This window comes from Triticum aestivum, chromosome 2A (assembly GCF_018294505.1).
Source record: "Triticum aestivum cultivar Chinese Spring chromosome 2A, IWGSC CS RefSeq v2.1, whole genome shotgun sequence".
Lineage (NCBI taxonomy): Eukaryota > Viridiplantae > Streptophyta > Magnoliopsida > Poales > Poaceae > Triticum > Triticum aestivum.
Window position 1 is genome coordinate 570,598,321 of NC_057797.1, and position 25,466 is coordinate 570,623,786.

General features: G+C 45.6%; 2 protein-coding genes and 1 long non-coding RNA gene across 4 annotated transcripts; 1 reads left to right on the forward strand and 2 right to left on the reverse strand.

The window, feature by feature from the left end:
• The first annotated feature begins 6 nt into the window (after window positions 1–6).
• LOC123189486 (uncharacterized) lies at window positions 7–6,239 on the forward strand. 2 transcript variants are annotated; one of them, XR_006495860.1, is made up of 3 exons: window positions 7–619; window positions 692–4,913; window positions 4,987–6,239. It is a non-coding gene; the product is annotated as an uncharacterized lncRNA (long non-coding RNA). The 2 variants fall into 2 exon arrangements; XR_006495861.1 differs by lacking the exon at window positions 4,987–6,239 and having other exon boundaries at window positions 692–1,509; window positions 1,616–1,630.
• An 8,586-nt stretch (window positions 6,240–14,825) lies between these two features.
• On the reverse strand, window positions 14,826–15,746 carry LOC123185600 (heavy metal-associated isoprenylated plant protein 16-like). Its single transcript, XM_044597458.1, has 2 exons — window positions 15,424–15,746; window positions 14,826–15,299 (listed from the first exon to the last, which is right to left on the reverse strand). Exons 1-2 carry the CDS (start codon window positions 15,427–15,429, stop codon window positions 14,964–14,966), a joined length of 342 nt encoding a protein of 113 aa, XP_044453393.1. The 5' UTR covers window positions 15,430–15,746; the 3' UTR covers window positions 14,826–14,963.
• Window positions 15,747–21,004: 5,258 nt separating this feature from the next.
• LOC123185601 (heavy metal-associated isoprenylated plant protein 16) lies at window positions 21,005–21,992 on the reverse strand. Its single transcript, XM_044597459.1, has 2 exons — window positions 21,670–21,992; window positions 21,005–21,539 (listed from the first exon to the last, which is right to left on the reverse strand). The coding sequence occupies exons 1-2, from the start codon at window positions 21,673–21,675 to the stop codon at window positions 21,165–21,167; spliced, it is 381 nt and encodes a 126-aa protein (XP_044453394.1). The 5' UTR covers window positions 21,676–21,992; the 3' UTR covers window positions 21,005–21,164.
• Between the last annotated feature and the right edge of the window lie 3,474 nt (window positions 21,993–25,466).

The following is a 25,466-nucleotide window of genomic DNA, read 5'->3' on the forward strand; positions in this document are numbered from 1 at the left end:
AGGAATGTTCTTGGTGATGCAACTCTTACCTCTCGCATATCGATCCAGAAATTTTGTTGTGTAATCTCACAGTTTAGCAATTTCAAACGCGGGCATACAGTTTAGCAATTTCAAACGCGAACAAGAAATAAATGATGCCTTTGGTCTGCCCCAAGGTAGTAGGATTACTCCCCCAGGACATACAGACTTATCGGAAGTATGCATAGAGTTCAACAGACAGGCCTCAAGCATTAGTACAAAAGGGGTACACAACCTGAAGGCCGCTGAATTCATAGTATCGAAGCCATTAGACGAGAATTCAAGCAGAGTCAATTGCGAATGCTTCAAGGTAGTAGGATTATTCCCCCAGGGCATTTTTCAAATGTGCGGAATCAATGTACTCTAGCTTGCCTTGCAATTCTATTGGATGGACTAGAGCATACCCCACGGTAATGACTGAAAAGTTCTCAAGGTAATATCAAGACCCCCCATTTTGATCTTGTGATTTAGCCAAGCTTCATAAAACAAGAAGGAATATACTTACGTTAGCTTGCTCGCTCTGCAGTGAGCAGCCAGGCATTTGTTCGATTTACATCAGAGGAAATACGACGGCGACAATCTTCAGAGCCCGACCACAAAGGTATGTAGATGAATTTTGTACTGGAACATGTCCATACCACAGAGTATTCACGTTCATTGTACATTCCAATAGGAAACACATAGCATTGGCACGCATCGCCACCCTGCACAAAATTCTGAAGCTTGAACGGAACCGATCCGATGCACATAACACAGCAATGCAGCATATCAAATCATCTATAAACACTCTGTGGTCATTTTTTCGGAGTTCAGAATGTCAGTATTCAGGAGAGGAATGTACCCTAGTCGGCTTTGATATATTTTTCAGAATTATTTTTGGTCACGCCCGTCCCTGACAACATTCAAGATTTCTTGCATTTTCTTCCAGCTGTGAACTCGGTGCAATATTCGATTTTTGTTCAAACGCATACAATGCTTAAAAAATATAACTCAACCAGACATTACAGCCAGCAAGCCCCACGGGCCATACACATACATATTGGTACGCTTTGTTCAAACGGATACAATGCTTGAGAAATATAATCCAAGCATACACTACAGCAAGCAAGTCCCATGATAACAACCGTGTTCGATTGCATTCAGGCTAGACATATTCTAACAAATTCACCAGATCAGCTTTCAGTCTCCAAGATGGATGAGGACGCTAGCGCCGATCACTATGCACGCTAGCAGTGCGAACAGCATCATCTTATGTTGCCGCTGCAGCCTGGATATTGCTACCCGCATGACATCTAGTTCACCCTCTCCACCATCAATCAGCAAATTTCTTCACGGACTAGAACAACTCCAGCAACTGAGCATGCTCGTGATGATCCGGACGCGCACTTTGTTGGGGTGGCGAGCACATCCAGATCACGATCGCACGATGTGAATCTGTGAGGGATCAAGCTTGAAGGAGATCTACAAAAGCCATATCATTGACAATCGATAGTACGTTTGGGACTATAAACTAAGCAACTGCAAATTTCAATATGTACTTCAGATTTCCTTCCATGGCGACAAACTCCATTAACATCTGAAATTTGTCGAATGTCAGATCGGCGCTCCTCGCGTGTTATTTGTGTTGTGACGATGACCACCACCCCACACACTAAAGATAGAGAACCGGTGCCACTGCTCACCCGAAACTAGTGGGGTCTATCAGAGTCCAGTCTCCAGTGCGATATCAGCATTTAAGCTCCGGCACAATGTGTGCGAAGAACAGATACCACTCTCAGCCCGAACCAGTTCCAAACCTAGGATAGGTTAAGAAGCACGGCGGCACACATATAGCTGCGCATGTTATACTGGACCAAGGCACGGGTATTATGCTCTGTAAGACGAATAGTATATTGTCAGTTGCAGTAGCTATATAACAGGCTGACAGACTTTAGTTACATCTCGATGCACGCAACGAACGCGGCAGATAAAGTGCACCGTTGACGCCGTGCACTGAAAATGCGCTCCGCATGTTGGTTCGCTACTACTCCCTCCGTTCCAAAATAGATGACCCAATTTTGTACTAACTTTAGTATAAAGTTGGGTCATCTATTTTAAAACGGAGGGAGTATCTATCTATGGTGTTGTTTTCTTTGACTCCTCGGCCTCATCGGCGCATCCCTAGCCCTAGCCCCAAACCACATGTACTTTATGAACTTCACCTTCACCAAGAAGTAAGCACCGGCCTGAGAACTGAGATTTAGATAACCATATCATTTACTTTGGTTTCAAACTGGAATTTAGCCAAGCGAGATCGTAAATAGATAGAGTTTCCTTCAATGAATTAATATACACGCGCGCATGTAGCTATTTGTAGTTGCTGACAAAATTAAAGCACGTAAAAATCGCTCTCTTGCAGCTACATGCATGGTCCGGCAGTTACATGGTCAGAAGTAGAGCGGATACTGGTGGGGGTAGTAGGAGCTGGGCGGGTAGAAGTAGTACGGCGGCGGGTGCATGGGCTCTGGCTTCGGCTCATCCTTCTTCTTCTCCTCCGGCTTCTTCACTTCCTCCACCTTGATGATTTGGGCGTGGCCGAGCTTCTTGCGGAGGCAGCTGACGAGGCACACCGAGTCGACGCCGTCGCCGACCACCTCCAGCTGGTCCCTCGCGTCGCCGGTTATCCCCATCGACGTCACCCCGGCTGCTCTGGCAGCCAGGGTCAATGCTTTCGACCGGCTTTTGTCGCACGACATGCTCAACTGGATGACAATCTTTTGCTGCAACAACAAGGAGGATCAATCGTATGCTCCAGCTTCCGAGTAGTACATAGACGAGACGATGAGCTGCTAAACAAAACAAGACGAGAAGTAAACAAATTGTAGGAGCAGAAACCCACCTTCATTGCTTGCTGCTGCTGTGAAGGAGAAACGGCCGGGAACTTAATGGGGAAATGTTGGTGTTCGAGGCAAGGCTAGAATGGTTGGGGTAGCAACTGATCGATCTTTAGTAGATGCAATGCTGCCTTATATACACGCACGCAGTGGGTGCGGGTGTGCAAGCAGAGACCAGAGTCAGCAGTATGAGGAGCGATCCCAACGAAGCTAGTCGTAAGAAGATTCGTTGCAGCGGCAGTTGAGCAAGCAGTATGAGTCAGCAGTGAGTAGACTAATACAAGTGCCCTAATGGGCAAGTAGATGTAAGCGCGTCCTGATCACAATCACATGCGCTCCTTGAATTTTCCGATGGGCAGGCTACCCAGTAATTCCAGGACGACGCGACCAACCCAATTATTGTCGATTGGCCATGTTGCAGTCTTCTCCGAAGACGCGGCTGCGGAGATACCCACGTAGACCCAGTCGATCGATTCGTTAACAATATCAGCATGAACGAGACAAAATACCTGGATACAATAGGTCAAATTCAACTGATCAGCGGTCCTCGATCAGCTACTAGTACCATTTTTTATCTTAGTTTTTGAAACAGGCTTTTGCCCCTTTTTAAATATAAATCAACAACCGAATGAAGTACACGATCGAATGATATAGGGTCATATATATGATAACCCTCCGAGGACAAGCGGACCATGTAAGATGCACGCGACTATGCCGTCCAGGGAAAGCACATGTGAAATTGATTACAACACCATACTACGCTCTATAACACCTAAGCTTCATGATAACGCCTCGGGAAGGAGAACGGTGCTAAACATCGCCACTGTCAAGTCCACAATGAACAAAGGTTCTCACCCGGAACCCAGACACGTAGAGGAGCACCACAACGATGTCTTCAGGAAGGAAAGGCCATCAACAATTCCATGGATGGAATTTCTTTAAGGGGTGGAGGCTGTCATGACCCATAGTTTAGACGAGAGCGGGAATATTTTTTTTTTCGAATGTGCGTTGCATTCGTGCATACAAACTTTGGGCTAATTTTAAAAGAAACTTCGTGCATATCTGCCACATCACCGATACTATCGTTGAATTCAGATTCAAATAAAAAATTGAGACAACCTCTGCTCATTTTTGAGTTTTGGCACAATTCAAAAGTACAATTTGTTTATGAATTGAGAATTCGTTTAAATAATGATAACAAGATCCAAGCAGATCACCAAAGACTAGCACCGATTGAATCCCGCGAGATCTGACGGAGACACGCCACCACATGCCCTTCGATGACGTTAGACGCACCATCGGGACAGGGATTGGGTGTGGGAGATATTATTCCTACTAGGGGAGAGCGCTGCCACCACACAGCCTCAACCGAGACACTGAAACGAACAAGAATGAGAGCGGGATCCCTCTCGCAGGCGAGGGGCCGAGGTCCTCCGCTCCACCGCGGCCCAAGGACATGGGAGGCGAGGTGGACCGGCGACGGCGCCGATGGAAGGAAAAGAAACCCTAGTCACCTAAGAATAGTTTGGCGTGCGAGATTGTCCTTCTTTACGATCACACCTCGACAAAGGTACCACATATTTAAAAAAATTATTGTTACCTTTGACTTTTATTTTTTACTGTTGCCCATTGAAATCTCGAAGTTCGCAGAATCTACTGAAATAGTAGTACATAGAATGTACGTAGAATTTACCGAAATAGTAGTATATTGAAATCTCCGAGTAAAGGTTCCACCGGGATTCATCCTGGCTTTGTGTCAACTGGACCGCGCTAGTCTCCCCAAAAGGGTGTGCCATGACGCAAGGCGGAGTTTGATCAAATTCCGCCGAAAAGGAACATTAGGGCCCGTTCCGAAGCTCTCCAGCTTCCGAAACGAGTCAGCTTCTCATGGAGCTGGGCGATCTGGCTTCTCACGGGAGCCAGCGCTGCATTCGGCAGCAGCGGCTGCTCCAGCTCCCGTTTGCATGGGCTGGCAGCCCAGGAAGCACTGCCTCAGGGTCACTTGGAGGTCGCATATATCGGGTAATTATGTCGAACTTCTCCTCCTTTGATTTTGGGAGTTGGGTTCGACCAGCTTCTCGTTTTTGCACTGCAGGCCGCTCGTTCTCCAAGGAGCAGGATTCTGGGAGCTGCACCGTTCGGCTAGCTTCTCGCTGGCTTCTCGCGAAGCTGGAAGCTGGAGGACATCCGAACGGGGCCTAAGCGGCAATGTGCTCAAAAATTGCGCAAGCATATGATTTTTGTCATGAGCAATACATTACAAAGCTGAATATTGTTTTCAGAGAGCGGCATTATCAACACGTATCCTCGTAGAAATAAATATATATGTTACAAATCTGGTTAAACAAATACCGCAGCTCATTTCTTAAAAAAAAGCCATTTCCTTTCGTACATGGGTATATGGGGTACATATACCCCAGTACCTATTCGTCAATTCATTGTTGTATGCTGCATTGTGTCATGTGTAGTTATCTATCATTGTGTTATTTCAATGATTTAAGCGTTGAAGCAATTGTGTTATCACCGGTGAGATAACCATGCATGGACCGTTCTTGGACTCGTGGCACTGATATTGTCAATCAATATATGATGACTTAGCGGTCATAGTCTGTAAATGATCAATATATGATCGATGACCTACCTGTCATAATCTGCAAATTCTGATAGTCGAGAAACACAATTCTTTTTCAAACAGCGGTACGTTGTTATCAAACAATAGGAAACGTTGCCATCTCACGCCATCTATACCATTAAATTGACCTTTGTGCGGGCCGTTGTGTTCAGCGGTGTCATTTTCATGAACGCATGACCGAATTAATTCTTCTTTAGGCTCTGAGGTTAGTTGGCTGATTCACAACTTTGACCATCTTACTTGATACGGTTGTAAATAGACTACTAGGATTATACAAAAAAAATGCAGACTAGGTCACTAGAGACTACTTCAGTACTGGTTTAGAATCTGACATTTCAACGGTTAATTTGTTGGGATGTAGTTATATTTTTGCTGTAAATGTAAACCTAGACCAACTGCGTAGCACTCTAATTATTGTGCGGTCTGTCATTTTCCAGCTCCTCCTTGTGTTGTGGAATTGGTTGCTCTGGCTGTATTTGGATTTCCAACTAACCAGTGAAGCTAGTACTATTAAGAGCTCGAAGTTTACTCTACAGAGTGAACATTCATATGCAAAAACTTAAATATCGGTGCAAATGTCCAAAAAAATTCTACTCCCTCCATTTCCTTACACAAGATCACTATAAAAGGTACATTTTGTATATATATAAGGCCACTAACAGTAATCGAGACAAAAATTAATGATGTTTTCTCATACTAGCAATTTGTTTAATACTTGCATGCATGCAGTCATAATAACATTGTACCACTTTCTTCTCATTTCTTCCTTGCATGCATGCTGGCGTATTAATAATCCCGGTTAACGAAAAGAAATGTTGGCTTATGAAGTAGACATTAAATTTTACCTTGGTACTACATGTAATTTGAGTTTGTGGCCTTGTATAAGGAAATGGAGGGAGTAACAATCTATTCATTAAAACAGTTACCAAATCCCGATCGATACACCAGTCTGGTTGCCGTGCTCGATCTGTGCAGTTGGTGGCCAATACATTTGTTTAGAATTGGGAATTGTGGGGATGTAGACAGCCTGATACCAACATTTGTTTAGAATTGGGAATTGTGGGGATGTAGACAGCCTGATACCAACATTTGTTTAGAATTGGGAATTGTGGGGATGTAGACAGCCTGATACCAACATTTGTTTAGAATTGGGAATTGTGGGGATGTAGACAGCCTGATACCAACAGTCTTGTACTCCTACTTTTGTTATTGTCACAAACTTCTGGTCAGCAGTTTGGTTACTCTACTCCCGTCATGGACCCGGTCCACCCCCACTGACTGATGTAGTAAGACGAAGAAAGTCGTGTGTTTGGTTCGGGAACCAAATGAAATGGAATGTAAAAAGACAAAGGAAATCAGACCTTCACCTGATGTTTTGACACTGGAGACAACCATTGCACGGTGCTATGTTTATCCAGATAATTTGATAATACAAACCTTTAACTATACTTGACGGTGCAGATCTTATCCAGTTCTTACGGACCGTGCTTATATATATATGGATCAACTCGAATTGTCACCCGATCATATGATTGGAGGACATGCGTCACAATGTGGGGCTGAGGACATCATATGGTGCGACGTCCCACCTTTTCTTGCAGGTGACGAACTGTCTATCTATCTATCGTTCTATCCTGTTTGACGCACATGTAGTTTAGGAACTACCACCTTCATCAAGAAGCAAGTGCGTGAGGACTGAGATTCATATAACCATAGCGTTTGCTTTGATTTCACACTGGAAATTAGCCAAGCGAGCTCGTAAATATAGATACGAGTATCCCTCGTTTTTTCTTTCCATTTCCTTCAATGAATTAACAAACACGCGTATAATAGTACGTCAAAATGGATCTCTGGCAGTTACATGGTCCGGCAGTTCCCGGGCTGTTCCTCGCAGACTAGCATGTGTGGGGCCTGGTACTGGTGGTGGTAGTAGCTGGGCGGGTAGTAGCACGGCGGCGGGTTCACGGGCACGGGCACGGCCAGCTTCGGCTCATCCTTCTTCTTCTCCCCCGGCTTCTTCACCTCCTCCACCTTGATAATTTGGGCGTGGCCGAGCTTCTTGCAGAGGCAGCTGACGAGGCACACCGGGTCGAGGCTTGATTGGTTGGGTAGTACTGATCGATCTTCCGCAGATGCAAGTGTCTAGCTTGTGATGATTTGGTGAAGGGGATAGCCGCCTTATATACACGCGGTGAGGGAGCGGAGAGAAGTAGAGCTATGTCAGTATCAGGAGCGATCCCAACGCACTATCTAGCGAGTTGTAAGAAGATTCGTAGCAGCAGCGGTGGCAGCACTTGAGCTCTCAGTTGAGTAAACAACTGCCCAACTAGGCAAGTAGCTAGCCATGCATCATGCATGCAAACGCGTCCTCAGTTGAATTTTCCCGATCGGCCCCCATGGAGAGACATTAGACAATGAGCACCGGTTGGTCACGTTGGATGCTCCACCGAAGACGCGGCTGCGGACATAACTACGCAGACCCAGTCGATCGGTTAGTGAACATATCAGCATGAAACGGGACAAAAATAGTATGGATACAATAGCAGCTCACGACCAGCTCAATCAACAATAGTTTTGTCTTAGGAACACGCGAGAGGAGAGGGGGCTCACACGCTCACACCCAACTTTTCCACTACTACATGCAATTAATAGGTAATTCTTTTAATTTTTTCGAGAAAAGATCGATCAGTTGCGATGCTGCTTGTAGCGGGGAGGAGTACTTCGCATATATATCATATACATATAATGCTAGTGTATACTAGCAGAATATTATAAGTTGGTATTTTAGGATATTTTATTTGTTATCTTGTACTCCTTTAGCTTGTAAAAATGTCTTACATTATGAGACGAAGAGAGTATAACACATAAGTAACATATTTTTTTTTCAAATTGGGATTGCTATCTGTGCAGACCGCACATGCATAAGCAGTTTTAGCATGGCTCCTCATACCTCTTCTTACCTCATGGAAGATAAACAATATATAATAAATCTGAGCCGTCAATTTACTTAAGTAGTGAACATGACAAATTAGCCTGTGGTAATTAATTGGTTCTATCCTGTCACCATCTCCCGGTTGCGCACTTAGAAGTAGGGAAGGCTCCATCTTCCGTGAAACAAAGAGGGAAAGGCTTCATCTCAAACTAAGGAAACTGAATCATATTATTTCTCAAATCTCTTGCGAAATCGGCCAGGAGTGAGAACTATGGTAAGATGTCCTCTACTGAATCTTTGTCTCACCGAGAAATCCTCTCCTGAATCACCATTCATCTAAATCTCTTTCTCCACGTCTCCTTCTCCATGGCTTCACGCACAAATATCAGATTTTATGCCTTGGAATTGAGCAAAGATAGTTATCTGCCATCAAAATTTTGGTCGTTGTGGAGGATCCGGCATTTTTATTCATGACTGTGCCACCCATTTGTCATGGATGTGGCTGACTCGTGTTGTTTCCCTTGTGTCGTGCAGCGGTGTAGGGGCTAGCTATGGTTTTTGTGACGTCAGTAAACGTTTCGTCGACATTCCTGGCCAGCCGATAAGGTGCACCGATTGAGATGGTATGCGCGTATATGATTCTCATCATGTTTTCTGAGTGTGGTAGTTCGCTTCCAATTTTGACGACCCTTTTATGGTTTTGCATTTAGTGTTCAACTGCATGTATGCCTGAAAAAAATTGTTGAGCTCTGCGACGAGTAGAATGACAACCAAATGAAATTTGTTCATGAGACGGAGACCGAATGCTCGAGTAGCACCACCATCTTCCTCTATCATGTGTCGCCGTCACCACTTTCCACAATCACAGCAGCTACATGCGATGTGAGACCACCGCTGCACAACCATCTCTTTAGGAGTGGTCACCACAAGGACCGACATCGATGGTGGAGCACACACCACGGACTACCACCTCGCTGGAGAGAGCTCTATCCAGACACGTAGGTCCTGGTGCCAATATGGCCGGAGTTGTAGCATGAAATATCATGATCGCTAACGTACGCCCGGGCAAAGCACAACCGCTGCTAGAACAGGAGCGCACAGAACAGATCGGCGCCACGTCTCTTAACCGAAGCATTGTCTGCGCCGAGCATGCTCGCTTGAGCCAACGCGAGAATCCAGAGAGGAGCCCAACCACTGAACGGGACAAGCAAATGCAGCCGCTGCTACAACCACCGTGCCATGACAGGTGGAGAGCCAGACGGCCAGCGGGCAGGCATCCACGGCAGCCCGAAGGAAGTGGCCTCGAACCAGCCAAATGCACGAAGAGGCCCGCCGCCATCGGCGGCCACCTCAGATCCGACCTAAGGTGCACCCCCTGCACTGACTATGCCTAGCGTAACCACGCCTTGGCAGTCACCAAGATGCAGAGGACCGCCCCGATGTCGTGGCCCACACCACAGCCCCGCACTACGCCACACCCACAGGGAACTAGAGCCCAGCCGCCACCTTCTCGGGGCTGGCCAGAGCTTCGCTGGTGGATGCCCTCCAGCCGCGGCGAGATGAGGGACAAGGAGGACGAACTAGCAGCGCAAGGGTTGCTACCCCCACGTCGCGAGAGGAAGGTGACACGGGGGCGAGTTTTCCCTGTCCGGTTTTTCCAGGTGAGTCCTTACAAAAACATCAAAGGAACAATAATTTACAGCACGGTTAAACAATACATATTTGTATCAAACATATAAATCTTAATGTAGAATTTTATCAAATTTATAAGATTATGTGGCCGGGTATCAATATTTAGTAAGACCTCAATGATACATGACTTCATGTGGTTCCCTATTTCTAGGGCTAGGTGGTGTGAACGATATCAGCTACCCGGTCTGGTCTCGCGACGTAAAGCTCGTCCACAGGTCATACATTGAGGTCTGACCTAATGAATCAGGTTAAACTAATTCTTCCCTAAAAAAAGGTTAAACAATTTCCCGCAAAGGTAAAAGTGGAATTAAATCAAATTAAATACCTCATCAGTTTAGAGCACGTAACCTGGATCTGAGTGCATGCATATACAAATATAGTTGCGCTTTTGTACGTACTAGTAAGCATCTCAAACGTAAAACAGATGAATTCACATAATATAAAAAAATAAATGTTTTTAAAAATATAAATCAAATGGATACACAATGTTTGATGTCGCTCAAATTGTATTTTCAAAAGCGAGACACAATAGTGGTTATGTTGCTGCATAGAGTAATAGCAGGAAAATATTCTCATTTAAATAAAATCAGCAATTATTTATTAATACAGTAATATAGGCATGTAGTATAGTCTTTTCTTCGAGTGTAACCAGGAAAAAAAAGTATAAACTGCCTTACGGTGCAATTATATTGTTCAAGATGCTTAATTCTCGAATCTTATTTTATTCTACTAATCTGCATAGCAAAATATATATTTGTACTAATTTGGATCAAATTATATACTCCCTCCATTTTTATATACAAGACCACTATGGAATATATATTTTGCATCTATACAAGGCCATCAACAGTAATCGAGGCAAAATCAACGCTATTTTCTCGTACTAAGAACTTGTTTAATAATTGCATGCATGCAGTCTTAGTAACAGTTAGCTACTTCCTCCATTCAGTTTCTTTGCATACATGCGAAGTATTAATGATCCCAGTAAACAAGAAGAAAATTTGACTTGTAAAATATGCATTAAATTTTACATTGGTACCTGTAATCCGAGTTTGTGGCCTTGTATATAAAAATGGATGGAGTATATTTTTTGGTTGTGTGGACTGCTAAAATTATATAGCTACCTACTATGGATAATAGGAAATAGAAGATGATATGTGACTACAACGACTTCTATATGAAATAAAGAAGATTTACAAGAACTAATTGAAATAGAAAAGGGCTAAAAGAAATCCAATAATTATCATGATAGAAAATATTTATCCGGTTTTGTATGTGTTTATGCGTTGACAACCATACTAACTTACAATGATGTAAGACGCTTTGTACGTATAGAAATTGAAATGAGTTATGAAGAAAAATAAAGATGAAAGGAAAAGTATTCTAGAGTATTTGTCAAGCTTGACGTTATCAAGCTTTCAGATCAGCTTCTAAGTTACAAAAAAAATGATGAATCCTCAAATAAGAAAGAGCCAACAATTTGGAACATGCTACAAAACTGGTGAAGATAGAAAGCATTCATCTTCTTTTTCCTTGTCGTAAGAAGTAGCTTCAGCATACATTTGTAACAGTGTAATACCTGATCCAAAAAAAGTTGTTCATTATTATTATTGGAGGAAAGAGGCGCGCAGACAAAGAAAGAGAGGCGGTGCAAATAAGGCCTTAAACAGCATGTCTTCAAGTTTGATGACTGCAGATATGTTGGATCATTTGAAACTGCACAAGTATATAAGAATAAATATATGTGCCAAAATAGCGAAAGGTATTTGGTTTCTCTGTCATGAAACAAAATAAATCCGACTAAGTACAGTTTATATGATTTCTCTGTACCAATATACGGCAATTGTATTAGGACAGATCCCTTGAAGGATCTATTTATTGGAACTCAGCCGGATTAGTTTCTTCATTGGATCCTTCTGTATGGTAAAATTCTCTTTATTGGAACGCATTAGAGATTGCATACCTTTACAGAACAGCGAGAGATATTCTCTAACAACAGTTACGGAGTCATGTGACCCGTTTTAGATGTATAGAATCATGTAACTGAAATAGTAGTACATCTTTAATATCTTGCCTCCTACTGAATCTTACATAATTTACTGAATTGTTGTGCAATTATGTTAAAGTGATGCGTGTAAAGTTTTCTCTAAGAATGAATCATATATTTGATTTCCAACCTATCCCTGGAGATAGTGCCTAGTCAGGTGCAACCCACCTTAATTCCAGATAAAGCAACGTTATACGTAAAACACACACTGATCAAATAGCACAAATAAGGCAATTCTAATCAAGGGGATGGCGTTACCTCTTGATACAGTCCAATTTAATGCATATGGTGGTACGAAGTAAAGCCCAAGGAAGCCGGCATGAACATGAGAAGTAATCATGGGAAATAGACTCTGCATCTTGATTTCTTCAGTATCCCTCTTGATCCTACTTTGTAAGACAAGATTGTTGCATTCTTATGTACGTGCCATATATAATTACACATTTTCAGTACAACAATCGGCAACCTAAGATAATCCCAAATCTATCATTCTAGATTGCTTGAAGCCCCACGATTCTTATTTAATATGTAATGCACGTGCACCCACTGAACAGACACTTTGTCGGCGTGGGTGTTGCGAACGGAGCTGAAGTTAACGCGGATGCCGATGGTTGCCGGAGAGCATGCCCTGGACGTGGATGGAGTCGTCGCAATAGCGGCAGAAGAGCGCCTGGCCTCCAAACAGAAGACGATGGCGGCAATAGCACGTGTGTTCCCGGAGGAAGACGAAGCTCCTCACGCTTCCCCCATCATGGCTAGCGTGCATGATGGCGGCAGGCAGTTCGCTTAGCTTCCTAATAGGATGGATGTGCCCGGGATAAGTTTTTTAATAGGATGGATTTGTCTAAAATTAGATTCCTAATAGGATGGATGCACTTTAATTTAGTTTCCTAGAATAGGATGCACCCGTGATTATTAGTTTCCTAATTGATCAGGCGTGGAGTTTTATATTTTCCTCCACGATAGAGTACGGTCAGTCAATGTAAATTGCTAAGTGCACACAGAAAATGGTTTAGGTTAAGGCTACCCGTTAGATTGATTTTAGTGGGCCTAATCGTGCGATGGTATTGAATCTGTGTACGCTTTATGGGGTGTGCTTAAAGAAGTTATTGTTTGATTGTTTAATAGTAGTATAGAATAGTAGTATAGATAGATGATTTTAATGGGCCTAATCGTGCAGTAGTATTGGATCTGTGTACGCTTTGTGGGATGTGCTTAAAGAAGTTCTTGTTTGATTGTTTAATAGTAGTATAGATATAGATAAGGCTAACCGTTAGATTGATTTTAATGGGTCTAATCGTGCGATGGTATTGGATCTGTATACATTTTGTGAGATGTATTTAAAGGAGTTCTTGTTTGATTGTTTAATAATAGTATAGATTTATCGTTAGATTCTATGTGTACACATTCGCTATTTTCAACAACTGAACCTTCGAAAGTAATCTTCGCGTTGTCAAAGCTGAAAGGGGACCTACGAAATAATCAATGCATGATGACCGTACATAATTCGGCCGTAGCTAAGCTAGTCCACAGAGCTGATGAGTCCAGAGACGTTGTACTAAGCTAGTACGTGGTAGTACCATGCAACACGAGTCGTACGTACGTACAGGGTCAGTTTAGCGGTCAACAGGACATAGACATTGCATTGACTAAACGCTTCAAGTGTCTGACATATCACCCACCAATCTTTGATTAAACGCTTCAAGTGCCAAGTGTAGAGTGTTGCTAAATCTTAGTTCAGTAAAATTTAGCTATGTCTTTTTTTAAGGGAAATTTAGCTATGTCTTAGTCGATGCTATATTCGTCAGATTTTGCATCGAAATTTGTAAAAAAGAAGGTTATTATTTTTCTTTCATCACTTAGTTGAGACTTTTTTTTGATAAAACTTTTAATCTATTCATCTTCAATTATGGCAGTACAACGAACACTAGAAATAAAATTTACATCCAAATCCGTAAACCACCTAGCGACGACTACAAGCACCGAAGCGAACCAAAGACTTGATGGATATTCGTGGTTGTATATATGGATGGACTAGAATTATCAGCTAATCATATGGTTGGATGACATTTGTCACGATTTGGGGCTGAGGGTATCATGGTGTGACGTCCTAACTTTTGTTGCAGGTGATGTACTATCTATTTTTTTCCAAACACGGTACAAACACAAGCGCTCATATATACGTGCATACACTCATCCGTATGAACAAACATACAACCAACTCCTATAAGCATCTCTCAAATACTGAATCAGCATATCATTTTATGATTTTACGAAATCATCGTAGGCGCCTCGTAGTCGACGCAAATGTCTTTTGTCACTGAACACGCATCGTCGGAACTCCTGAAATAAATTCAGGATAATTGCGAGCATCAGAACTTGAACCCTACTGGGCCAGGACATCACTGTCCTCCTAACTATCTAACTATAGGTTGGTTCGCTACTATTTATCTATGGTGTTGTTTTCTTAGGCTCCTCGGCCTCATCGGCACATGCCCTAGCCCCAAACCAACATGTAGTTTACGAACCTCGCCTTCACCAAGAAGTAAGCACCGGCCGGCCTGAGAACTGAGATTTAGATAACCATAGCGTTTACTTTGGTTTCAAACTGGAATTTAGCCAAGCGAGATCGTAAATAGATAGAGTTTCCTTCAATGAATTAATATACACGCGCGCATGTAGCTATTTGTAGTTGCTGACAAAAATCAAAATTAAAGCACGTAAAAATCGCTCTCTCGCAGCTACATGCATGGTCCGGCAGTTACATGGTCAGAAGTAGAGCGGGTACTGGTGGGGGTAGTAGGAGCAGCTGGGCGGGTAGAAGAAGTAGGGCGGCGGGTGCACGGGCTCTGGCTTCGGCTCATCCTTCTTCTTCTCCTCCGGCTTCTTCACTTCCTCCACCTTGATGATTTGGGCGTGGCCGAGCTTCTTGCGGAGGCAGCTGACGAGGCACACCGAGTCGACGCCGTCGCCGACCACCTCCAGCTGGTCCCTCGCGTCGCCGGTTATCCCCATGGACGTCACCCCGGCAGCTCTCGCGGCAAGCGTCAGTGCTTTGGACCGGCGTTTGTCGCACGACATGCTCAACTGGATGACAATCTTTTGCTGCAGCAAGGAGAAAAGCCATGGATCAATCGTATGCTCCAGCTTCATAGTAATGCTCGAAATTGAGTTGCTAAACAAAACAACACGAGAAGCAAACCAAAACTAGGAGCAGAAAGAAACTCACCTTCATTGCTTGCTCCTCGATTGCTAGATGCCTATGAAGGAGAAACAGGAACTGGATGGGGGGAATGCTCGTGTTTCAGGCAAAGCTGATGAGATGCAGCCAAGTGTCTAGCTTGTGATGATTTGGTTGAGGGGGTAACTGCCTTATATACACGCACGCAGTGGGAGCAGAGAACTAGAGTTATCAGGAGCGATCCCAACGAAGCTAGTCGTAAGAAGATTCGTAGCAGTGGCAGTTGAGCTCGCAGTGAGTATACAAGTGCCCGACTGGGCAAGTAGCCATGTGCATGTAAGCGCGTCCTGATCACAATCACAAGCTCTCCCTTGAATTTTCCGATCGGCAGGCGACCCAGCCATGGAGAGACGAGACATTATACAATGACTTGTGACGAGATCTGAATACCAGGACGACGCGACCAACCCAATTATTGTTGATTGGCCACGTTCCAGGCTTCTCCGAAGATGCGGTTGGCGGACGTACCCACTAACTACGCAGACCGAGTCGATCGGTTAGTTAACATATCAGCATGGAAGGACAAAATACATACAAGCATACAAAATAGCCTAAATTCAACTGATCAGCGGTACTCGATCAGCCACTAGTGTCGTTTTTTTTATCTTAGCTTTTGAAATTGGCTTTTGCCACATTTTATATATAAAACAACAACCGGTCAAAGTACACAATCGAGCGATATAGGGTGATGAGCTAACCCTTCGAGGATAACCGGACCATGCAAGATGCACACGACTATGCCGCCAAGAGAAAGCACATGAGGAATTGATTACAACCCCGCACTACGCCCTATTACGCCAAAGCTTCACGATAACACCCTCAGGAAGGAGAACGGTGCTAAACATCATCGCTGCCGAGTCCACAATGAGCAAAGGTTCTCATCCGGAACCCAGACACGAAGAGGAGCACCACGACGATGTCTTCAAGAAGGTATTGCCTTCAACAATTCCACGGACGGAATTTCTTTAAGGGGTAGAGGCTGTCATGACTCGTAGTTTAGACGAGGGCGGGGATATTTTTTTCTGAATGTGCGTTGCGTTCATGCATACAAACTTTTGGCTAATATTTTTTTACTTAAGCTTAGTTGAATTAAGATTCAAATAGAAAAATTGACACAACCTCTGCTCATATTTGAGCTTTGGCACAATTCAAAAGTACAATTCATTAGTGAATTGAGAATTCATTTAAATAACGAAAACAAGAACCAAACAGATCTACCAAAGACCAGCACCGATTGAATCCCGTGAGGTTTGACGGAGACACACCACCACACGTCCTTCGATGATGCTAGACGCACCACCGGGACGGGGATGGGTGTGGGAGATATTATTCCTACTACAGCGCTGCCACCACACCGCCCCAACCGAGACACTGAACCGAACAAGAATGCGAGCGGGATCTCTCCCGCAGGCGAGGGGATGAGGTCCTCTGCTCCTCTATGGCCCAAAGGCCATGGAAGGTGAGGCGGATCGGCGACGGCGCTGATGGAAGGAAAAGAAACCCTAGTCATCTGAGAATAGTTTGGCGTGCGAGATTGTCCTTGTTTACTGTTGCCCATTGAAATCTCTGGGTTCACAGAATCTACCGAATTTGTAGTACATAGAATGTACGTAGTATCTACCAAAATAGTAGTACATTGAAATCTCCGAGTAAAGGTTCCACTGAAATTCATCCTGGCCTCATGTCAACAGGACCACGCTAGTTGCCCCAAGAGGGTGTGCCATGGCGCAAGGCGGATTTGATCAAATCCCACCGAAAAGTAACATTAAGCCGCGATGTGCTCAGAAATTGCGCAAGCATATCATTTTTGTCGTGAGCAATACATTACAAGGCTGGATATTGTTTTGAGAGCGGCATTACCAACCACGTATCCTCACAGAATTAAATATATATCTGACGAATCTGGTTAAACAAATATGGCAGCTCATTTCTTAAAAAAGGCCATTTCTTTTCGTACATGGGGATATGGGGTACACATACCCCAGTACCTATTCGTCAATTCATTGTTGTATGCTTGATTGTGTCATGTGCACTTATCTATCATTGTGTTCTTTCAGTGAATTAAGCGTTGAAGCAATTGTGTCATCACCGGTGAGACAACCACGGAACCACGGACCGTTCTTGGCCTCGTGGCCCTGATATTGTCAATCAATATATGATGACTTAGCGGCCATAATCTGTAAATAATCAATATATGATTGATGACCTACCGGTCATAATCTGCAAATTCTGATAGTCCAGAAACACAATTCTATTTTAGACAGCGGTACGTTCTTGTCAAACAAAAGGAAATATTGCCATCTCTCACCATCTACACCATTAAATTGGCCTTCATGCGGGCCATTGTGTTCAGCGGTGTCATTTTTCATGAACGCGTGATCAAATTAATTCTTCAATAGGCTCTGAAGTTAGTTGGCCGATTCACAACTTTGACAATCTTACTTCGTTGCACTGATATTGTAAATAGTCCAAGGTTTTGGATCCCAAGTGGACCTTTTTTCTCGTGGGTCAATAGGCTCTGAAGTTATTTGGCCGATTCACAACTTTGACCATCTTACTTCGTTGCACTGATATTGTAAATAGAATAGAGTAATAGACTACTAGGATTATACAATAAGAAATGCAGACTAGGTCACTAGAGACTACTCCCTCAATAAACTAATATAAAAGTGTTTAGATCACTAGTGATCTAAACGCTCTTATATTAATTTACAGAGGGAGTACTTCAGTGCTGGTTTAGAGTCTGACTCTTCCGATGGTTAATTTGTCAAGATGTAGTTATATATCTGTTGTAAACGTAAACCTAGAGCAACTGCATAGCACTGTAATTATTGTGTGGTCCGTCATTTTCGTGCTCCTCCTTGTGTTGTGGAATTGGTTGCTCTGGTTGTATTTGGATTTCCAACCAGCGAAGCTAGTATTAAGAGCTCGAAGTTTACTCTACAGAGTGAACATTCATATGCAAAAACTTAAATATCGGTGCAAATGTCCAAGAGAATTCTAACAATCTATTCATTAGACAGATCATAAATCCCGATCGATACACCAGTCTGGTTGCCGTGCTCGATCTGTGCAGTTGGTGGCCAATACTTTTGTTTAGAATTGGGAATTGTGGTGATGTAGACAACCTGAAACCAATAGTCTTGTACTTTTGTTATTGTCACAAACTTCTGGTCAGCAGTTTGGTTACTCTACTCTCGTCGTTGACCCAGCCCACCCCCACTGACTGATGTAGTAAGACGAAGAAAATCATGCGTTTGGTCCGGGAACTAAATGAAATGGAATGTAAAAAGACGAAGAAAATCAGACCTTCTCCTGATGTGTGACAGTGGAGACAACCATTCCCCGGTTCTATGTTTATTCAGATATTTTGCCAATACAAACCTGAAACTATATATGGATCAACTCGAATTTGTTGCAAAAAAAAAAAAGGATCAACTCGAATTATCACCCAATCATATGATTGTATGATTGGAGGACATGCATCATAATGTGGGGCTGAGGGTATCATGGTGTGACGTCCTACCTTTTCTTGCAGGTGATGTACTATCTACGAGTATCTATCTATTGTGCTGTCCAGTTTGACGCACAAACCACAAGTAGTTTAGGAACATCACCTTTGTTGGGCAAATAAGCCACGACCATGTACTGGGCATAGTCTGACTAGTGTCTAGGCTTAGTTCGGCTAGGTACGGGTGCGTGCGTGTGCGGTGTGTGTCTTGGATGCAAGTGTGCGTGCGTGGGTGAGTCTGTTGGCGAGGAAGCAGGAGGTGTGACCGCGTCGCCAGCGCTGCGAGTGGCCGCGTCGTCCGCGTCGGAGCGCGGCGGGTGCGCGAGCCAGGATGTGCGGGACGTGGTGAGTGGGTTGACTGGACGCGGCATGGCGTATGTGCGCAAGCGTATAAGTCTCCCCCATCCCTGTGTATTCTGTGAGTGGCTTGAGTTTGTGCTCGAGGATAAAAGCCGTCCGGGGGCGGTGGCGTACGTGCGCCTGGAAACCCACTTGTGTCCACCACATCCTTCTTCTTCTTCCTTCACTTCTCCTGTGTGTGCCTGAGAGAGAAGTACACAGAGAGAGAGCGCTCCGGCGAGTGAGGAAGAAGGCCGCAACAACGATAATTGGTATCAGAGCTTCGGTTGGAGCACGCCGGCGGCAATGGCGATCGTGCCGCACGGCAGAGGTGCGGGCGGGTCGGCGACGATGGCGATGCCGATGCTGACCGCGGACAACTACACCGTCTGGGCAATCAAGGCGCAGGCCATCCTCGACGTGCACACCGTATGGGAGGCGGTGGCGCCGGGCGACGCAGCGGTGAACGCCAAGAAGGACAAGATGGCGCGCGCGTTTCGCCTCGGGGCATTGTTGGAGGATGTGCTGCTGCAGGTGTCGACGAAGCTCACCGCCAGGGAGGTATGGGACTCCCTAAAGGTGAGGTTCGTCGGCGCCGATCGGGTCCGCGCGGCGAGGTTGGTGACGCTGCGCGGCGAATTTGACCGCCTGAAGATGGCGGACGGTGAGGAGCTCGACGTGTACGGCGGGAGGCTCGCGGCGATGGCGGCGAGGTATGCCAACCTCGGGGAAACGCTGGGCGACGCGGCGCTCGTCAAGAAACTGCTGGATACGGTGCCGGATCGGCTCTTCCCCGTCGTTGACGGCATTGAGCAGTTCCACGACGTGACGACGATGGCGTTCGACGAAGCGCTCGGGCAGCTGCGTGCGTTCGACGAGAGGGTTCGGCGCCGTGGACAAGACGGCGGCGAGCGTGGGGGTGAGCAGCTGCTCATGACGGCGGCGCAGTGGGCAGCGCGGGAGCGTCGACACGGCGGTGCTCGGGACGACGACGACGGCAAGAGCGTGGCATCGAGCAGCGGCGGGAATAGGCGCGGGCGCTGCTACAATTGTGGTCAGCGAGGCCACTTCAAGCGCGACTGCACCAAGCCGAGGAAGGGCGCGGCGCCGAAGCAGGCAATGTTGGCGGACGTCGGCGTCGAGGACGGCGGACTCCTCTAAGTCGTGGCTTAGGGGGAATGTGTTGGGCAAATAAGCCACGACCATGTACTGGGCATAGTCTGACTAGTGTCTAGGCTTAGTTCGGCTAGATACGGGTGCGTGCGTGTGCGGTGTGTGTGTTGGACGCAAGTGTGCGTGCGTGGGTGAGTCTGTTGGCGAGGAAGCAGGAGGTGTGACCGCGTCGCCAGCGCTGCGAGTGGCCGCGTCGTCCGCGTCGGAGCGGGCGGGTGCGCGAGCCAGGATGTGCGGGACGTGGTGAGTGGGTTGACTGGACGCGGCATGGCGTACGTGCACAGGCGTATAAGTTTCTCCCATCTCTGTGTATTCTGTGAGTGGCTTGAGTTTGTGCTCGAGGATAAAAGCCGTCCGGCGGCGGTGGCGTACGTGCGCCTGGAAACCCACTTGTGTCCACCATATTCTTCTTCTTCTTCCTTCATTTTTCCTGTGTGTGCCTGAGAAAGAAGTACAGAAAGAGAGAGAGCGCTCCGGCGAGCGGGGAAGAAGGCCGCAGCAACGACAACCTTCACCAAGAAGCAATCGCTTGACAACTGAGAATCATAGTATAAACATAGCGTTTGCTTGGATAGTTGGATTTCAAACTCGAAATTAGCCAAGCGAGCTCGTAAATATAGATAAGAGTATCTCTCGTTTTTTCTTTTCATTTCCTTCGATGAATTAATAAACACGCGCATAGCACGTCAAAATGGATCTCTGGCAGTTACATGGTCCGGCAGTTCCCGGGCTGTTCTTCGCAGACTACCATGTGCGGCGCCTGATACTGGTGGTGGTAGTAGCTGGGCGGGTAGTAGCACGGCGGCGGGTTCCCAGGCACGGGCACGGCCGGCTTCGGTTCCTCCTTCTTCTCCTCCGGCTTCTTCACCTCCTCCACCTTGATGATTTGGGCGTGGCCGAGCTTCTTGCGGAGGCAGCTGACGAGGCACACTGGGTCGACGCCGTCGCCGACCACCTCCAGCTGGTCCCTCGCGTCGCCGGTTATCCCCATGGACGTCACCCCGGCTGCTCTGGCGGCTAGCGTCAGTGCTTTGGACCGGCGCTTGTCACATGATATGCTCAACTGGATGACAATCTTTTGCTGCAACAAGGAGAAAAGCCATGGATCAATCTTCAGAGTAATGTATCAATTGCTCACAATTAAGATCCTAAACAAGGCAACAGGAGAGGTAAACAAAAAATAGGATCAGAAACTGAATAGGTTTACTCACCTTCATTGCTTGCTGCTGGGTTGCTAGATGCGTGTGAAGGAGAAGCAGGAGCTTGATGGGGAATTGTTGGTGTTGGAGGCGAGGCTAGAATGGTTTGGGTAGCTACTGATCGATCTTCCACAGATGCAAGTGTCTAGCTAGCTTGTGATGATTTGGTGAAGGGGATATCCCCGTTATATGCACGCTAGAAAACTAGAGCTATCAGTATGAGGAGCGCAATCCCAACGCACTAGCTCGCTAGTAGTAAGAAGATTCGTAGCAGCTGCCGCAGTTGAGCTTCGACGGAGTAAACAACTGCCCAAGTGGGCAAGTAGACATGCATGTAAACGCGTCCTCGTCACAAAGGACTCGGTTGAATTTTCCTGATCGACAGGCTAGCTACCCATGGAGAGACACTAGACAATGACTTGTGACGATATCTGCCCAACTATATCACCAGTTGGCCACGTTGGATGCTCCACCGAAGACGCGGCTGCGGACAAAACTACGCAGACTGAAGCGGGACGAAAATGGCATGGATACAGTAGCAGCTCAAGTTCAACTGATCGGCGGTCCTCGATCAGCTCAATCAACAATAGTTTTGTCTTAGGAACACGCGGGAGCAGAGAGGGATCACAAGGTCGCACCCAGCTTTTCCACAATTGCACGCAATTAATAAGCAATTCTTATGATTATTCGAGAAAAATGAGTGTTGCAATGCTGCTTGTAGTAGGGACAGTTTCATATATATGATACTAGTGTATAATAGCATAATATGATAAGTTGGTATTTTAGGATATTTCATTTCTTATCTTGTATAACACACAGTAACACTTTTTTTTTGAGGATCACATAGTAACACATTTGTTTGTTTCCAACTGGGTTTGCTACCTATGTAGACCGCACATGCACGAGCAGTTTTAACATGAGCCCGTTTGCCTCTTCTTACCTCATGGAAGGTTAAGAATATATAATAAATCTGAACCGTTGATTTAATTAAGCAGTGAGAAGGAGTAATTAGCTCGTGGTAATTAATTGGTTCTAGCCCCTCACCATTTCCCACTTGTGCACTTAGGGCATCTCCAAAGGCGGACCCGCAAACCGCCCACATTTGTCTAGAGCGCGTTGTTCGGACCGCGGGAGCCATCCAACGTGGGCCTGTATCAGTCTGTGGGACGGTCCGGGCGCTATTTCTCCCGCAAACCAAAGAAAAAAGTGGGGGAGGTTTGCGGGAGTCTGGACACGCGAAACGTATGAATCTGACACCCCCGGCCCACCCAAAACCCTTTTCGGACCCAGCAGTTTCGTCCTCCTTATTTTCTCTCCTTCTTTCTCTCTTGCTTTCGCAGCCGCTCCACCACCCGAGCTACCACGCCACACCCCTGCCGGAACTCTGTGTCTCCGTCGCTTCCGATGCTCCAGCAGGGCTCCCCGCCGGCCGCCGCTTCTCCTCCGTCTCTGTTTAACCCCTGCCCTCCGACCGCCCCGCCATGCATGTACCATCCTCCACCATGCCCGGCAACTGTTCGATGAATCGCTCGAGCTGAAAACAGTTGCCCCTTCCTCTTCCTAGCAATGGATTCTAATTTGGAGTACATATATGAGCAGTATGTTGAGTCGTCCGACGGCTCGTCGGACGAGGAGTACTTCGATGAGATGGCGATGATGCAGGCGGTCCTTGAATATGTAGAGCGTGCAGAGGAGCATGCTCTCAATTTCAAGGGCTCAATGAAGGGTCATCGAGTGCTCAACCGCAACAGGGCGTGCGGGCATTTGACACTGATGGCCGACTACTTTGCCCCCGATGAACTATTCGCTGACCATTTTCGCTGGAATTTTCGAATGTGTAAGACCGTTTTCGATCATTTGTACCATGGAGTCTGCTCCTATGATGACTACTTCATCCTGAAAAAGGACGTCGTGGGAACAATTGGCTTCTCTGGTTACTAGAAGTGCACGGCCGCACTCTGGATGCTTTCATATGGCACGGCCGCTGATTCGTGGGACGAGTACCTACGGATGTTTGAGTTCATATGTGGAGATGCCATGCGTAGGTTTGCAGCTACCGTGGTTGAGGTGTTCGGACCTCAGTACCTGAGAGAACCAGCTGTGGCAGACACCGAGAGGTTGTTGGCAGTCTCAAAAGCAAGAGGGTGGTCAGCTTTGCTTGGATCTCTTCACTACATGCATTGGAAATGGTAGAACTACGCCAAGGCTTACAAGGGCAATATTAGGGTCATGTTAAGAAGCCCACCATCATTCTTGAAGTAGTTGCATCACTGGATCTTTGGATATGGCACACTTTCTTTGGCATGACTGTCGGGTCTCACAATGACATCAATGTGGTGCAACGATCGTTGTTGTTTGCGAGGCTGACTGGAAGAAAAGCTCCTCCTTGCCATTATACTATCAATGGACATAAGTACAACATGGGATACTATCTGGTTAACGGTATCTATCCTCCATGCGCTGCCTTTGTCATCATCATCTCAAACCAAGTTGGCCCGCAAAAGGCTCACTTTGCCCCAAAACAAGAAGCAGCTACAAAGGATGTCGAGAGGGCATTTGGAGTTCTTTAGGCTCGTTTTGTCGTTGTTTGTGGACCTCCAAAACTATGAGATCCGAAGACCTTGTGGGAGGTGATCATGCACAACATGATCGCCGAGGATGACGGTGACGATGCTGCCGCAGCTCTGGAATTTGAGAACATGGGTGATCCTATCCAACTTCCAGACTAGAATCCGGCCATGTTTGAAGAGTTTATTCAAATGCACCAACAAATACAGTGAGCATAAGTGAGCGGTGAAAGGGTTCAAAAATTTTGGGATCTAATATTTGAACATTTTCAAATTTGAACTAGTGTTGCATGCGGCTATTTGAACATCTATACCCTTTGCATGCGGCTATAAGCAGTTGTTTGGGCCTCCTGAGGATAATTTTGTATCCTTGGATGAGTCGAGGGTTGAGGATATTCCTCAGCTAACTGCGGATGAGAACGATATCTTGACCGCCCCATCTTCGGAGAAAGAGGTGTTTGAAGCAATTTCACAAATGAAGAATAATAAAGCTCCAGGGCCGAATGGTTTTCCGGCGGAGTTTTACAAAAAATGCTGGCACATTATTAAGGGTGAGTTGCTCCCGATGTTAAAGTGTTTATGTGGTTTGTCCATAAACAAGTCATTCTAACTAAGGACAATTTGGCAAAACACAACTGACAGGATCTACAAGATGTAGTTTCTGTGAGAGTGATAAATCCATCAAACACCTCTTTCTTGACTGCCCTTTGGCAAAAAAAATGGCAGTCGGTCCATATTGCATTTAATATTACTCCTCCGAATACTATCAACACGTTATTTGGGACGTGGCTAGACGGGATAGATTCCGAAACAGCAACACATATCCGTGTAGGAGTATGTGCTTTATTATGGGCAGTTTGGAACTGCAGAGACGATTTGGTTTTTAACAGAACAACAAATATTCATTTCTTGCAGGTTATCTTCCGGGCCACTACACTGATTCGTATGTGGTCACTACTCACTCCGACGGAGGCCAGACAGCGTTCGGTTACCGGGTCTATCCGATGGGAGATGGTAGATCGGGATATCTTCAACCGGTTTGGATGAAGGTCATGTAATAAGATAGATGTTTAGTTTCCTATCTTAATTTGTGTCTGCCGGTTGTGGCTGTCCTTTTATTTTGCTTTTGCTCTTTGTGAGCCTTTTTACTTTCCGAGACATGAAGACTTTTGTTGAATGCCTTGCTTCTCAATAATATGGCCGTATGCATCATTCTGATGTAGAGGCCGGGGGATAACCTCC